The 15,856-nt window shown below is 50.0% G+C and overlaps 1 protein-coding gene across 2 annotated transcripts; it reads right to left on the bottom strand.

Annotated features, from left to right (window-relative positions):
* Window positions 1-6,516: 6,516 nt before the first annotated feature.
* Window positions 6,517-15,674, bottom strand: AKAP5 (A-kinase anchoring protein 5). Of its 2 annotated transcripts, none has more exons than XM_085061156.1 (2): window positions 13,288-15,674; window positions 6,517-11,985 (listed from the first exon to the last, which is right to left on the bottom strand). In XM_085061156.1, the coding sequence occupies exon 2, from the start codon at window positions 11,354-11,356 to the stop codon at window positions 8,849-8,851; it is 2,508 nt and encodes an 835-aa protein (XP_084917282.1). In that variant the 5' UTR covers window positions 11,357-11,985; window positions 13,288-15,674; the 3' UTR covers window positions 6,517-8,848. The 2 variants fall into 2 exon arrangements, with proteins under 2 accessions (XP_084917282.1, XP_084917283.1); XM_085061157.1 differs by lacking the exon at window positions 13,288-15,674 and adding an exon at window positions 13,120-13,213.
* Window positions 15,675-15,856: the final 182 nt, after the last annotated feature.

The raw sequence follows: 15,856 nt of genomic DNA, 5'->3' as shown, positions 1-15,856 counted from the left end.
AGCTCAGTATTGGGGACAGCAGCAGGGACAGCAAGCAGCAGTGCCCAAGGCATCTCTGGGACATGCTGCTCATCCTCAGGTGCGTGGGCAGGACGGTTTTGTTCACTTCTTGCCCATTAAAAAGGGAGCTTTTATAAAAGCGATGATCTTGGGTAGAAGAGCCAAATGTCTCTCAGCTGTGTGTGCTGTAGGAGTGACTCCATGGCACCGACTGCAAACACTCCAGCAAAGACAAGATGATCCATAAACCAGGGCTGTGTCCATGTGCATGTCCCATGTATCCTTGAAAAGATACAACTGTAAGTGATTGTTTTATGTTATCCTCGCGCCCCCTTCTAGGCTGTACTTTGGTTAACCTTTGTGGGACTGAACATCTGTGACATCAAACATCTGCCAAAGGCTTTTTTTTTTTTTTTTTGCACCATTTGCAATACAAGAAATGCATTTTCAGCAGTTTTCTACTGCAAGTGTTAAAACACTGTTATAATTAAAGCATCAGGAAAAGCTGGAGACAGAAGTCATCAGCTTCGAGTTATGTTAACATAAAAACATCATTCTCTCCTAGTCTTATGAATAGAAAATAATTTTACAGGGCAGTTACATTTGCTTAGCAAGGGCAGCAGCTGCTCCTGGATAAATCATAAGAATTTTTATTACAGTATGTGGAAGACACTTGAATTACTGAGTGCTTAACCTTTGTGCCGGTGCATGCTTGGAAATCTGCCTGACTTGCACAGCTGGGCTTGGCAAATACTCATTTCTTGTTGGGGTTTGATTTTTTTTTAATAAAAACCTAAAGAATTTTGTCACAGTGTGCAGAATAATTATACCAGTGATTCCTTCCAGATATCTGCGATTGGTTAATAGATGCACATGGGCTTAAGCAAAGAAAGCCCCAGCGTGGGAATACTTCAAGGCTGGAAGTCCCAAAGCTCCAGGGGATCCTTGGAGATTTGCCTTGTGCTGTGAAGGGGTCCCATCATCAGGGGTACTGAGCTGATGAACCACAGTCATTGAAGTGCCTTGTCTGTGGGCTCTGCAGCTCATGTTTTATGTAAAGATGGGAAGACTGGGGCTCAGACCCCACTGCCAAAGCCCCTGAGCATGAGCAGACTTCTCAGCCAGCTCAAGTGAGCCTCTAAAATGCCTGTAAGTGTAGCAGTGGCTGTCATCGTGTATCTGGGGGCTGGGCCCAAAATGCTGACTGTAGGTTATCTGGCTCAGCCACCAGAGTGTAAGGAACAATTTCAATATAGGTAATTTGAAATATTTTAAAGTGTTTTTAGAGCTCTGGTGCTGAAAAGGCCAGGCCCAACAGGGTCTGTGTTTCTCAGGCTTCTTATGGTGCAGTAAAATGTGTGGAGAAAAGTGTGTGGAGGAAAGTGTGTTTATGCCACCTTGAAGTGTCAGGTCTGGTTATTTTACTGAGAACCTTGCTTTTCCCCACCTGCCCTGATGGCTGTTTGGTAGCACTTGAGCAATGAAAGCATTGGGTTGAACTTTTCCTGAATTACCAGAGCCAGAGGTGCAAGGCTTTGGTGCCTCTTACCTGCACAAGTTGTCCTCCAAAGGTAACTTTGCAGTGCTCACCTGCAAATGCTCAGATTTTACCTCTTCCTCTTTGAATTTTGGGTCATCCAGGGGAGAGTGATGCTGGCATCCCCTTGCTGGCTGCCTGGGGGGTGATGCTGATGGCCAGGCTGTGTTTGCCCCATCTCCACACAGGATAAAAACCCCATCAGCTCCTTTTACATCCTGCACAGACTGGCTGAAACAAGCATCTCCTGCCATCTGGCTACAGCAGCCTTTCGGGCAGGCTCTTCACTTGCACATTGTCTCTGAAATCACTGCAGTCTGGCAGAGGCAGTGGGCAGGGGCTGTGGGAGGGCTGACATCCCTCCTGTGGGTACAATGCCCCTCATCAGAGGGGTTTGGGACATTTATGCACACCAAGAAGGTTGAACAGGGAAATTAAAGTTGCTGTTGGGATGTAAACCTGAAGCAGTGAGCATTGCAGTTAAAAATAAGGCCGTGAAATACTGTGATCATGACATTTCATTTCTTTAGTGTAATGCTGATACTGAATAGTTTTATGGTATTTTGGAGGGAGAAAGTATTTATCAGGTGTAAGTGAAGGTTTCAGAAATGCAGAGAAAAAGTTACCTCAGCATATGTAATTCAGCCTCATTGAATGGGACCATGGGCTACCACTGGCCGAATTGAGAGGTTTCTTTTTGGCTTGTGAAAGGCCTCCCACAGCAATCAGCCAACCTGGTCATGCCATACCACTGCCACGATCTTCAGATTCCCTGTTTAATAAAACTCAGTCTTGTCTTTTCCCCTCTTGTCCAGGATTGCCTGAAAAGTCTGCAACAGAGCGGGCTTCCCAGCAGACGAGCACTAGGAAAATGTATTCTGAGCAATAAGAAATCATGAGGGAAAAGGTAATGAGGCTGGATGTGCCCTAAATTACATGCCAGTTAAATATTTACAACCAGAGCTGTGTCAAGACGGAGTTCCCTGAGATGCAATCGCAGCATCTACAGGATTTGCATGTTTCATTAAGAAAAAGTAATGACACAACTTCAAAAGCAGCCTACGAGAGGAAAAGTTTCCACCAACTATTCCAAACCAGAGGCTGCACCCTCGGAACAAAGGCACAGCAAGGCTCTCACCCTTCTCTGCTGCACTGGGTTTCACCTGAGTGGGGATGGCTGTGGGAAGCTTTGGGGAGTTCCAGGCAGCCCATGACTGGGGTGACCTCCCGGGATGCACAGGGCAATGTTAAGTCCATGTGTATCCTCCTGTTACTGGCACAAAGGGTGTAAGAAAACACTGTGTAAAGCCCTCTGACCCTCCTGACAGTCGCTGGGATTTGCAGCCCACCCGTGTTAGGATGTAAAACCACCTATAGGCACCAGGGCAGGGAAACCACGGTGGGGAGATGGATGTAGGAGAAGAGCCTCATGGCAGGCAGGCAGTGGTGTCAGCCATCGAGACAGGGAGCCAGTGCTGGGCGTGCAGCCTCGCCCAGCTCTGGCCGAAGCACCGGAGAGGAGGCTGATGCTCTGCGTCTCCCCTTTGCCGGCAGCCATCCCAGAGGGACCCGCTGGGCCAGCGGTCGCCTCCGCCGCCCGCAGCACCTCCGGAGCCAGCTGGGCAGGCTGCCCAGCCTGTCATTAGTGCCGAGCATCCCCCACCAGTGTCTCCGTGACTCGCTTACTCACGGCACTGATGCTCGGGGTGCGGTGCGCGTTCCTGTTGTGCCTGTTGCGCTCCCAGCCGCGCCCCCAGCCCGCTCCTCCTGCCTCAGGCTGCCCCACACACCCCCGGCAGCTTCGGGACGGGAGGCTCCCAGCGCCTCGGCCTTGCCTGCCTCGCTCCAGCTGGGAAACGGAATGCAAATTCAGTCGCAGGCTGTCTGGGCTGCGCCGGAGCCCCACGCCTTCGTGCAGCGCAGTCTGGGAGGCTTGGCAGGCAGGGAGCGGCGGGGGCTGCCGGCAGCAGCGGGGATGCGCTGCTCTCCCTTCCCGGGGGATGCTCGGCAGCTCCGGAGGAGTCGCGGTACTTGCGCTTCCCACCCAGTGCCACCTCAGCAGGAGCTGTCACCGCGCTGAGCGCTGACACACCGGCACGGCGGCCTCGTGTCTTCGCTAAAATGGCAAACGGGGAGAGCAAATGTGACACGAGTGACGGGCGCTAGAGCGCAGGGATGACATCCCTCTCCAGATGGGAATTTTCTCTCAGGGACAGCGGTAAAGTGATGCTCGGTGTGTCGTTGCGCCGGGAAGGACCTGGCGCTGGAAGGTCACCTCCTGAAAGGACACCGGACCTGCTGGAGCACCCGTTTTGGTGGCGGGATGTCATCTCTGCCAGATTAAAGAGGTTTGGAAGGCAGATCTCTGCGAGGTCTAACTTAAGGACTGTCAGGGTGACTGCCAGCTCGATCTGCAGATGACACTTTCATCTTAAAAATCTGAATTGCAAAACGTGTTTTCTTACCATCTCGCTTCCCTTTGTATCCAGCCTGTTTGTCAGTCTTTATATAACAATATCTACTTTAAAATGCTGAGTTTGGGTATTTTTGCTGAAATCCACTTTTTAGCTAAGTGGACTTTAACTCCACAGCAGAAAAATGCCATCATTTGGCACAGAACTGCACTCTTCACAATTCTCTGCAAAAAACAAAAACGTGAAAGCTGTGCCTCCTAAAAACATTAACCTATATTGTAGCTTAAATAACTGTATAGGAAATAACATCCTCTGATTAGTTGGTTTTTTTTTTAAGTCACATTTAATGTTAAGATTTTGTCTGTTTGCAAATGAAGAGCATTTCATTATTTTAATACTACCCAACAAGAGCTGACAAGAACCATTTCTCTGGGAGATAAAACTGCAGAGGTAAAATCATATTAAAGCATTTATTTAAATCAATCTGTTTCCTTGGAGCACTTCATCATTTTGAGTTACTCATGTTGAAAGGCTCTATCTGTAAGACAGACAACACTGGGGCTTCACTGCTCACAACATGTGGGTCTGTCAGCAGGATCTGGCATCCGTCTGTCCATCCATCCATCCACCCATCCATCTATTCATCCATCCCAAGTACAAACCAGGATTCTTGTGTTTGTCATGAATTTACTCAATTTCTTACATACATTTGTGGAAAAAAATCCCAAACAACTGAACCCCACAAAAACAACAAAAACCCCACAACTGCACCTTCATTTTTATATGATACATATGAGAATGTCCATCATTTATGCAGGGATTGCACCTTGGACTCAAACATCAGATTCCTGACTACTGTAAAGTCAGTCCTTTGAAGTCTACAGAGCTGCTGTGATCTTCAGCAGCTGGAGATCCAGCCCTGTGCATTTCTAAACCACTTTTGGTGTCCCAGGGCAAGAAAGAAAATACAATATTTGTTTGTGCCATCATTGTCTATGGGCAATTTCCACAAGGAATTTTTCAATGGATACACTTGTTTTCTGCTAGGCTCAGTGTTGACAAAACAGAAAAGCTTTTTATCCCCCTGGAAGCCTTTCTGGGTATGATTTACACTATTTAAACACCCTTTTCTTTGCTGCTAATATAAAAAAGCTGTGGGAGATGAAAATATTCAAAATGACACAGCAAAGCAGGGATAGGGAACTTGTTGGATATTGTCCCCACTGAGGAGAGCAAGGGAAACATCTGGGACAAAAGCAGCAGCACAGCCTGTGAGGTGAGCAGAAGAACCACTTCCATAATTCAGAGGGCAGCAAGCAATGGATTTCTGGATAAGGAGCCAGACAGCTCAGAAGCAATCTGAATGGGGCAATAAAAATGATTGGATATCAGGAAAAATTTATTCCCTGAGAGGAATGTCCAGCATTGGAAAAGGCTGCCCAGGGCAGTGGTGGAGTCACCATCCCTGGAGGGATTTAAAAGATGTGTAGATGTGGCACCTGGGGACATGGTTTAGTGGTGGGCATGGCAGTGCTGGGTGATCTTAAAGGGCTTTTCCAACCTAAACAATCCCACTATTTTATGATAATTCCAGATTATTTTAGTTGTTGGTGAGGAAGATGGTCCTAAGGTCAGGCCACCCTTTGGTGCTCTGGCACAACCACATAGCCACATCCTTATAGGTTTCCTGGCCCAGCACGCCTTTACAATAGTAGATTCATCATTCCTGCTCTGAAAGAATTAATGTTTTATTAATGTTCTACTCTCTAATGATAAGGAACGAGTAGAGAGTCTTAATTAAGTCATTAGCGGCTGTTATGAGCCTATATTTTGTTCTGTAAACCTGAAAGAATAAATAGTATTAATACTATTAAAAATGTATAATCTCTTTCCCCTGTATTTTCTGTATGTTTTAAAGTGTCTCAAGAAATTACATGAAAGATGTTATGGGGGGAAAAATAAATGGATGTGGGGCCCATTTGAGATGTCACAGAAAGTGCTGAAGCACCAAATGTGCTGCTCTCCCTCCCAAAATACCTGAACCTTGTCAGCACCAAACTGTGCACCTGGAAACAGCAACCCCAAGCCTTGGGAGCAGGAAGCATGAGCCAGCAGCTCACAGAGGAAACCAAACCACCTGCATGGAATCAGAGCTGTGCCATTCCATGGGCAGTGGGGTTTGACCCCTGTCAGTCTGTGGAGCTTTAGGTATTTTCCTCCAGTGCCACAGGGCATCTAATAGGGAATTTAACCATGGGGTAGCAGGATGGCTTTTCTTAGCTGCCAGAGATTTCTGATCCTTCACAAATTCCTTACAGCAGTCCCTGGGCAGCCAGGACTGTGTAGTGGAAGTGACTGACCAACAACTGAAAGGAAATGTCACAGAAAGGGCAGAGGAGGAGCAAACCTCCAAAGAATTTGGGTCTGCCACCAACATTGAGATTTCTCTCTGCTCACTGTATGACTGCCTGAAAGAGCTGGACACAACGGAGCACCACTGTGAGTTAATCCTTTCACATATAAAATCTCTCCATAGCTGCCCACTCAATCACAAGGCAAGAAAACAACAGGTACATTCAGCTTTAATGAAATAATCACCAGTTCTATGTACAGCTGTAACAGAGGGAAAACCAGCTACAAGAGAGGATGCAAACCCAACCCCCTGACATGGAGCAAGTCGCAGGGCAGGGCTGGACTAAGCATTTCTGCCATTCTCCTCCTCTTTTGAAGATGTGTTTCGCCTAAAAGGCAATACTGAAATAACACGAAATCCTCCCAAAACAGCTTAGCAGGCTGACAGAAGATGACAGCCTGGCCCTGTGGGGTAACTTTGTGTTTATTTACTAAAGGTTGGACATCCTCTTCTGCAGCTGACTCCAGTGGGGTCCCACAGCAATGCTGCAGCCCTTTGTTCAGCACCAACCTGCCACAGTGCCCAGTGTAATCCCATAAGGAACCCCCAGCATCAGGATGGCTCTTCCCAGGGTGCTGTGGCAGCTCCAAGGGTACATTTAAAAGTCCTTTAAAAGTCCCTTTCAAAACTACTGCAAAATACCTGGAAGGACCAGTATGAAGTACAAAGCCATTAAAATTATACACACTGAATTATCTATAGCTGATAACTTAATAAACAAATTCACAGGAAAAAAACCCACTTTTTTTCTTTACCATCCTCAGCGTTTTCTTAAGTTTTACTTGCACAGAAATGAGCTGTGGCTCTTGCTGTTCACAGTCCTCTTGTGACAATGGAGATGTCTTGTCAAGGTTTAAAACATGGTTGGGCACCAGATACGAGGGACAGGTAGAGCCCTTGTATTTCAGCAGGACTTCAAATCCTACGCTGGGAAGGGAAATCTCAGCTCACTGCCCATGGTCAGTGAGCAATTGCCAAGCACGGCTGCTATTTCTGTACCGGCTGAGGAACACGCAGGAGAATTTTCTCAGAGGAACACACTGCCTTGCCCACAGCTGGACACAAATCCCAGCCACGCAGATGCAATCCCATATTATTAAAAGGCCCCTTTCTCCTGAAGAACTGGTACTTGGAGGCGATGCTTGCACATACACGCTACCCCAGTGCAAACCCCCTCAGAGCAGGGCAGTTCATGGGGTTTGACAGCAGTAGGCTTGCCCAGGCATTTTCCAGCCATGTCCTCAGGCCCTCACGTCTGGATTTTTTTCCCTGAGGACTCTGGTGAGATTGCTCCAGCATTTCCCTGCATGTTTCAGAGCGAGCTCCATGGCGTGCCAGAGCCTGGTGGCAGCGAGCCGGGCATAATGCACGATTCCCAAGGGATGCCTGGGCTGGATGAAGGCAGGAGGGCTTTGCGGCGAGCAGGGAGTGGTGAGGGACAGGCTGCCGCCAGCAGCCAGGGATGCCAGCAGCACTCAGACCAAATCAAAGCAATCCCAGCGCCGGCAGCACATCGCAGCTTCCCAAACTATGTTGACTGCTAAACACGCATGCAGCTCACTGCTATTTATATCACATGCCATGTATAAAAAATATGCTACATCTGAGGAGAGCTTCACCACGACACCGGGACTGGGACGGAGGGAGGCGAGGGAGGAGAGGGGCTGCCTGCACAGGGCTGCTCCCTCCCAGCCATGCCTGTGATGCCGCAGGGAATTCTGCCTGTCGAGTTTAATGGTGCGAGAAAGGCACCCCCAGCAAATGAAGCGCTGTCGCTCTCCTGGCATTTGTGCAGCACCGGGGTCAGCAAGGCTGATGCTGAGATTTAACATGTCTGGAGATGCACAGGCTGTTCATGACGAGGAGGAGAGGCCGAGTGAGCTTCATGCTGCAGCAGTGACCGCGGCTCCTGGCGCCTGTGCGTAGCGAGGGCCTGTTCACAGCACTGAGCACCAGCCTGGCATTGATGCTTTCATGTTAACATTGCAGACACTTCACTCTCCCCCATCTGCAGTAAAGCCCCAGCAAGCCTCCAGCTGTTCCAGCGTACCTCAAATCCAGCCCAGCAGCAGGCCTCTCAGCCTCAAATCCAGCCCAGCAGCAGGCTGGGCCTTCATGGCCTCTCAGGACCTTTCTTCAAACACATGGATGCACAGATCTACAGCATGAACAGCGGGGAAACCTGGCATGGGTGATGGCAGAAATGTGGCCTTGACATAAATATGTCAGTAAGTGAAAACACAGTCACTGGAACACCTTAATTTTTCCGCAGCTGTGGTCAGTGGCGCTGTCTGGGGACACACTGCACTCGGCAGGGTCTGCCCCCATTCCAGGATCCATTTCACATAGACACACAACTGAACGGGCATGCAGAATTAACTACACCTCGGCCCTGGGAGCTCTCCAAGTTCTCCACACACCCTGCAGGCCAAATGGAGCTTTAAATCACTCCCTCTGCTCTTTCTCTCAGGGGCAAGGCTGCCATCACAGAAAGCTGTTGTGTTTATTCTGTTCCAGGGCCATTTCGTTGACCAGCTGCTCTATGGATGACTGAATGGCCGCCTTCACGAGGGAAGAGGCAGTTTCTATGAGGAGCAATTCGTACTGCTCCCCAGTTCTGTGCCCCTGGTCACCCAGACCTTTCTCCTCTGCCTGGGGACCGCTGCCAGCCTCGGGGCCCTCTTTTGTGCCAACATCAGCATTCCTGTTCGATTTTTTATTCCCTTTTTGCTTTTTGTGGTGCAAAACTGGGGATGGCTCATAGGCCTGGTCAGAGTCGGTGTTGTCAGAGTCCTCAGCTTCGGTGATGGTGATGACAATGCTGACACCGGCACCTGTGTTTGCTTCTAATACCTGACGGCTGGAGCATTCCTGCACACTTGCTGCCTCCTGCACATTTGCTGCCTCCTGCACACTCACTGCCTCCTGCACACTCACTGCCTCCTGCACATTTGCTGCCTCCTGCACACTGGCTGCCTCCTGCACACTCACTGCCTCCTGCACACTGGCTGCCTCCTTCACACTGGCTGCCTCCTGCACACTTGCTGCCTCCTGCACACTTGCTGCCTCCTGCACATTTGCTGCCTCCTGCACATTTGCTGCCTCCTGTACACTCATTGCCTCCTGCACACTTTTTTCATCCTTCACACTTGCTGCCTCCTGCACACTTGTTACATCCTTCACACTCACTGCCTCCTGCACACTTGCTGCCTCCTGTACACTCATTGCCTCCTGCACACTTGTTTCATCCTTCACACTTGCTGCCTCCTGCACACTTGTTACATCCTTCACACTCACTGCCTCCTGCACACTTGTTTCATCCTTCACACTCACTGCATCCTTCACACTCGCTACCTCCTGCACACTCGTGGTATCCTGCATACTTGCTGCCTCCTGCACACTCACTGCATCCTTCACACTCACTGCCTCCTGCACACTCACTGCATCCTTCACACTCACTGTATCCCGCACACTCACTGTATCCTGCACACTCACTGTATCCTGCACACTCATAGTATCTTGCACACTTGCTGCATCCTTCTCACTTGCTGCCTCCTGCACACTTGCTTCATCCTTCACATTCACTGCATCCTTCACACTTGTGGTATCCTGCACACTTACTGCCTCCTGCACACTCGCTGCATCCTTCACACTCACTGTCTCCTGCACACTTGCTGTCTCCTGCACACTTGTGGTATCTTGCACACTTGCTGCCTCCTGCACACTTGTGGTATCCGGCACACTCACTGCCTCCTGCACATTCGCTGCATCCTTCACAATTGCTGCATCCTGTACAGTGACTGTATCCTGCACACTCGCTGCCTCCTGCACACTCACTGTCTCCTGCACACTCGTGGTATCTTGCACACTTGCTGCATCCTGCACTCTTGCTGCATCACCTCCAGATACCAACTCACTGAAATCAGTTACAGTCTCCTTGGCTTTGCACTCCTCAGGAGGATTTACACTCTTTTCCAATTCATCCCTTTCAGGCATCTCTTTGCAGCTATTAGGGATTTCCTGCCACAGTGTTATTTCAGGGGTATCGTCATGTTCATCTTTGGAAACAGGCAGTTCAGGAGTAACTTCCCTGCCATCCACATCATCAGTGGTTTGGGGTAGGCTCCCTTCCTGCAGTTTGTCCTGGGCTGTTTGACCAACTGTCTCTGAATCAGTTATCTCCGTCAGAACAGTGCACTCCGAATGCTCCTCTGCATCAGGTGTGGGCTCTGTCAAGGGCTCACTCTTCCCAACAGAGTTGTCACTTTCCTTTGCTGTATCCTGGTCCTCCTTCACTATATCCTGCTCCTCTTTCACTGTATCCTGGTCCTTCTTCACTGTATCCTGGTCCTCCTTCACAGTATCTTTGTCCTCCTTCACTGTGTCCTGCTTCTCCTCTGCAGAGACTGGGCTGAACGATTCAGATTTGTCCTTGGGGGCCAAATCCTCTGGCTCTTCACTAGCCTTATTCAAAACACCCATCACTTCATTTGCTTGAACACTGCCCTCTGACTCCTCCACAGCTTCCGAGGGGCTGGGTTTTTTCTTGCCTCTGGAAAACCTCACACAGGGCATCTTCACCCCAGAGCTTGCCCGTTTCTTCGTAAGGTCTTGTGCACAGCTCTCCTCAGCATCCACCTCCAGCTGCACTTGGGAATCAGAGGGCGCTTTCTTCCTTGAGGAGGATTTCTGCCTTTTCCGAGGTCTGGTAAGGTTTTTGATGGCTCCCCAGGCTCCTTTGGAGGATCGTGATGGATGGGAAGCGTTTGCCTCCTCTTGGTCAGTGCTGACACATTGGCTTTTCTCCTCTGAGGCTCCTTCACACGCATCCTTTGCAGTCAGCCCCTTCTTACAGGGCTTCTTCCGCTTCTTAAAACAGAGCATGGAGGGTTTTTCTGCTTGTTCCTCTGGTGGGGAACACGTGGCCCCTGTGCTGGGAGTCTCTACCTCTCTTGGGTTCTCCATTTGAATTTCCTTAGCTGCCTTCACCATATCCTCTTCTCCTTTGTTAGCGTTGTGCTGCCGATTTTCCCGATCAGTGCTTCAGACACAAGAACTGCAGAGATGCTCAAAGTGCATTTTTTCCTCAGACAGATTTCCAAATAACGTTAGTTGCTTTGTAACGAGCGTATGTGGCAGTGAGAAGAAGTTCTGCTGGAGCTGTCGCATCCGCTTTATGACTCCCACTTCGCCTTATTACTCACTTTATCACCTCTCCGAGGAATCCCAGGCAGACGTGGCTTCTCCTTGGCTTTGCTGGCCTCAGCCACTCTCATCTCCGGAACAACCCACTTCCAGCTGTGTTTGGTCTAACAGCAACGACTGTATAATGGCCAGTCTGGCATACCTTTTTTATCCCCCAAAGGATGACAAATCAAGCCAAGAGTTAACAATTTTTATTCACCCCACAGACCTGGAAGGAACTTGCACTTTGTGAGCTCTCTGCAATTCCACATTGCCCAGGGAACTTGATTGAAGCACCAGTGGAACCAGCGGCTGTTTTCTGCCCCCCAGTGACAAGGTCAGATGCTGCTTTGCCTTGGCTTTGGTTTCTGCTTCAGTTCCCCTTGCATGTTACATGAAATTCACTGCAAAGCATGACCGAGGCTTTCATCTTTTATCTGGAACACAACAGATGAGTGATAAGACCCGTAGAGTAATTTTTAAAAAGTGCTAAAAAGTTTATATTTTCGACACATTTCATTTTGGGAGGCAGACCGGGGCTGGATGCACTATAGCAGGTTTTTTTTCACTAATTAGCATCAACATCCAAAGGCAAAATAAGGCCACAAGATGTCAAACAAGTGATGTTCCATCACAGAAAGTACTATTTTGCTATTTTACGTGGTAAAAAGGGACTTTTTTTATATAACTGCCCATATTATGGTGAATACTTATTACACAGGCACATACATATTTTCTTCTCCTACGGTTTGCTAAATCCTTTCCCCACTGCTCCATATGCACTTATAGTTCCAGCTAGGGAAATTACACCCTGAGACAGCAGATATTTTTATCTTTAATGCACCATATGACAATATGCAAAAACAGAGAATACAAAAAGGAGGCTTGAGGAATACAAAAGCAAAATCACATGGCAAGAAGGGAGCTTATTTATACTACGTTCATGCCTCCCATGGCAACCTCAATTAACACCGTGTGTGCTCATCAAAGACATGATGTTGTAAGATGTGTGTCAACCTTAACCAAAAAAAAAAAAAAAAAGCTCTGCCTCGAAATATGATCAGAACGTTTTGGATAGAACGATGTAAAAAGGTGTTACCACAAACAGACCAACTTCTGCAGGACGGGCTCGGGGGCTCCGGGCAAGGCTTTACACGGCATTTCGTGCTCTGCTTTGCAGGAGCAGGGCGATTAAAAGGGGGTTCCGGGGCACGCTTCCCCCGCAGCACATTTGGGTATTTCAAAATGATTATTATTTTAATGAGCCTATTTTAAGCGGAAGCCGAGCGGAGCTGTCAGAGCCGTGCGAGCGCCGCAGCCACTGCCCCGAGCGCATCCCGCAGCCGCGCTCCGCCGCCCCCGCGCCCGACAAGTTTCGGGGGCGTTCGCGGGTGAGCAGCAGGACAGCCCGGGCCGGGGGAGCCCCCCGCAGCCGGACCCCTCCCAGGGCACGGGGGGCTCCTCGGGCAGCCACCGCGGGGGCGGCCCCGGGACCCCGCTCGCCTCGCCGCCCCCGCGGTGCCCCCGAGGCGGAGCCGCCCCCGCCCGGCCCCGCGCCCCCCGAGCCTCACCTGCAGCCCGGCCCGGCTCCGCTCCGCTCCGCTCCGCGCGGCTGCGCTGCCGCCGCCGCCTTCGCCGCAGCCGCGCCCCCCGGGCGGGCAGGGAGGGCGCTGCCGGCAGCCCCCCGCCCCCCGCCAGCCCCCAGCCCGCCCCCCGCCCCGGCCCGGCTCCGTCGGCACCTGCTCGCCGCCTCCTGCCTCCGATGGGAAAGCATCTCGCCGCGCTCGCCGGTCAGCATCCCTTTCTCCCCGCGGGGTAGCATCCCGCCCTGCAGCGGGATAGCACCGCTCTCCTGGCGGGCAGCATCTCTCCTTGGGGGGCGGGATCCCTCGCCCGCTGGCAGAGTAACCTTCCGTCCCCTCCCAGGCTGTGCACAGCAGCTGCAGGCACGAAAACCACCAACTTCAACTCGAGGTAAAGGTCCTCCCCGAAATGGAGCTGTGGTATCCCAGTTTGGATCCCAGTGGCAGCAGGAGGCACTGTGAGGGAGCCGGGAGTACATCCCACAGGGAGGAGGGACCGCTGGGGTTTTCATGGCCCTGTGGGAAGGAAGGGGGTCTTGGCTCTTGGCAGCTTTTTCTTTGTGTCCCACCTGAAACCTTCTCAGCTTTCAGCACTCACTCTTGGGGTGCTGCAGGAGCTACTTTGGAGGTGGAGGTAAGGACAGCCAGCTCTTGGCTTTCAACTAATCCATGCCAAAAACACCAGAGAAAGTGCCTCTTACATATGAATCTTTATTCTCCCCAAAGCTGCTGAGATCTGACTTTAAAAAAATCACATCTCCAGCTGTGATGATTGATGGGAGAGCCTCCAGGAAAAAGACTACCCAGTGCAGCTGATGAACTACAGGAAACTCGTTGAGATGCCCAAACGTCCCCATTCATCTTCACGGGGAGCTGACGCCCACAAAGGTTTTACAGACATTAACTGCTTCACAGCATGCTTGCACATGAGAAACGGGGCAAAGCAGCACTTTGAACTTGAAAGTGGCTTCCAGTGTAGGCCAGGCTTAGAAAAACACACATGGCCTCCCCCCTCCTTGGCTTCTTCATGGGAAAAAAGGTACAAAATGGGCTAGCTGGGCTGAAATGTCAGCCAGGAGGGCTGAAAAATTGCATCGAGCATCGTAAGGAATTGCCTTTTTAAAAGCTCCCCCGGGAGATGTGTTTGCTCGCATTCACTCAGGATAATAAACTTCATTTGGAAACAGCTTCCCTCCTGAGGTGGGTGGTGGGTTCTAATTATGATCCACTTATTTATTAAAGCCAAGTGAGGCCCTTCAATGCAAGGAGCTTTTCCCTCGTTGCAGTCGGAGGCAGGAGGGAGGGAAGCAGACAACGCGGATGGCTAATGTGAGGCTGGGGAATGCGGTGGTGTGATGGAGGCAAGCTGCCAGCCATCCCCTTGGGAGCACTTTGCATTATTGCTGGTGCTCCAGGGGCAGATGGCAGCACCAACAGCTGTGGTGCAAGGGAAATAAAAGACACGGTCTGTGGCAAGCAAAGGATCAGCTCACAAGTTGGGTAAGCATGAGAGAAGATCCTGGCCCGGCTGGATGCCATTCTTTTTCTGGGCCCACACTCAAGTGCTGGTGACAGTCAAACAAGCAACACCATCTCCTCTTTCTTGACCCCAGCACTACTTAAAAACATCAGTCTGTGTTATTTCTTACAGGATGTGATGCCCAGCTCAGGGGACGGATGGCCGTAACACCAGCTAAAGACTCTGAACCCACAAATAGCCCACAGAGAACAAATTTGTACATAATTAGTTTTTTCTCTAGGCAACAGGAGGAGAAGACTACCATGCAGTACTTTGTTAGAAGAAATTAAGTGTCCTCTGTGTCCTATTTGATAGGACAAGACCTAGCTTGCACCCTTAGCTGCAAAGGAGAGTGTTAAAAAATAAACCTATTTATGTATCCATCCTGCAAGAGAAGTGAGAGGTTGGAAGTGCAGGTTAGAAAACATTCCCCATTAATCTCTGGAGATGCTTGGGGCTATTTTTTGGCCCTTGTGCTTTGTTGTTGTGTAGCAAACCCTTCAACAGCTCGTGCCTGATGCGGTGCTGTGCCTCACTGCGGGAGGGGGACTAGCAACCTCTTGAACCATCTCTCTCAAGCACATGGCTATGATCTCATGCTAAACTAAAAGGAGGCTAATCTTAGCATAAATTTGCACTTATCCCATCTTTCATAAGCATAAAATGAAGGTGGAACACAGAGCACTCGCAGGAAAGCAGTATAGCAGGGAAGATTAAATGCAGGAACTGACAGCAGACTTGGCAGCATCCGCTCCAGCACCCTGCTTCAGGGAAGGCTGGGCCCAGGAGCTGCAGGTGAAGAGGCACCCTCAGCCAGACAGGGGGGCTGGGCAGCAATGGGGGAACCCCTCCTGACCCCCTGCAAGAGAACTGAGCCTGCCCTCCCGGCTGCCAGGAAATCCTTGGCTGGAGAATATCAAAAGGAACATTTTAGGAGGCTGTGAATGCATCTCAAGTGCTCTTATGACTATTTAAAGTCTGCTTGTGTCACAACCAGGTAACTTTTATATAATTATTCTCCCCTCCTGAATAACTGAGGAGTTATAGATCTCTCTTTCTCTCCATATATATATATATATATATATATATATATATACATATTCACACACAGGATCTGTGTACTACAGATGCTTCCCTACGTTGCTGCACACCTACATCCTGATCCTCCCAGTTGTCACCAAATTCAGAATGTTTCTAGATTCTCAT

This window comes from Lichenostomus cassidix, chromosome 5, assembly GCF_008360975.1.
Source record: "Lichenostomus cassidix isolate B80296 chromosome 5, HeHo_3.0, whole genome shotgun sequence".
In the NCBI taxonomy this organism is placed as follows: Eukaryota; Metazoa; Chordata; class Aves; order Passeriformes; family Meliphagidae; genus Lichenostomus; species Lichenostomus cassidix.
The sequence above is the reverse complement of the archived record's forward strand: the minus strand, read 5'-3'. Positions and strand labels throughout refer to the sequence as shown.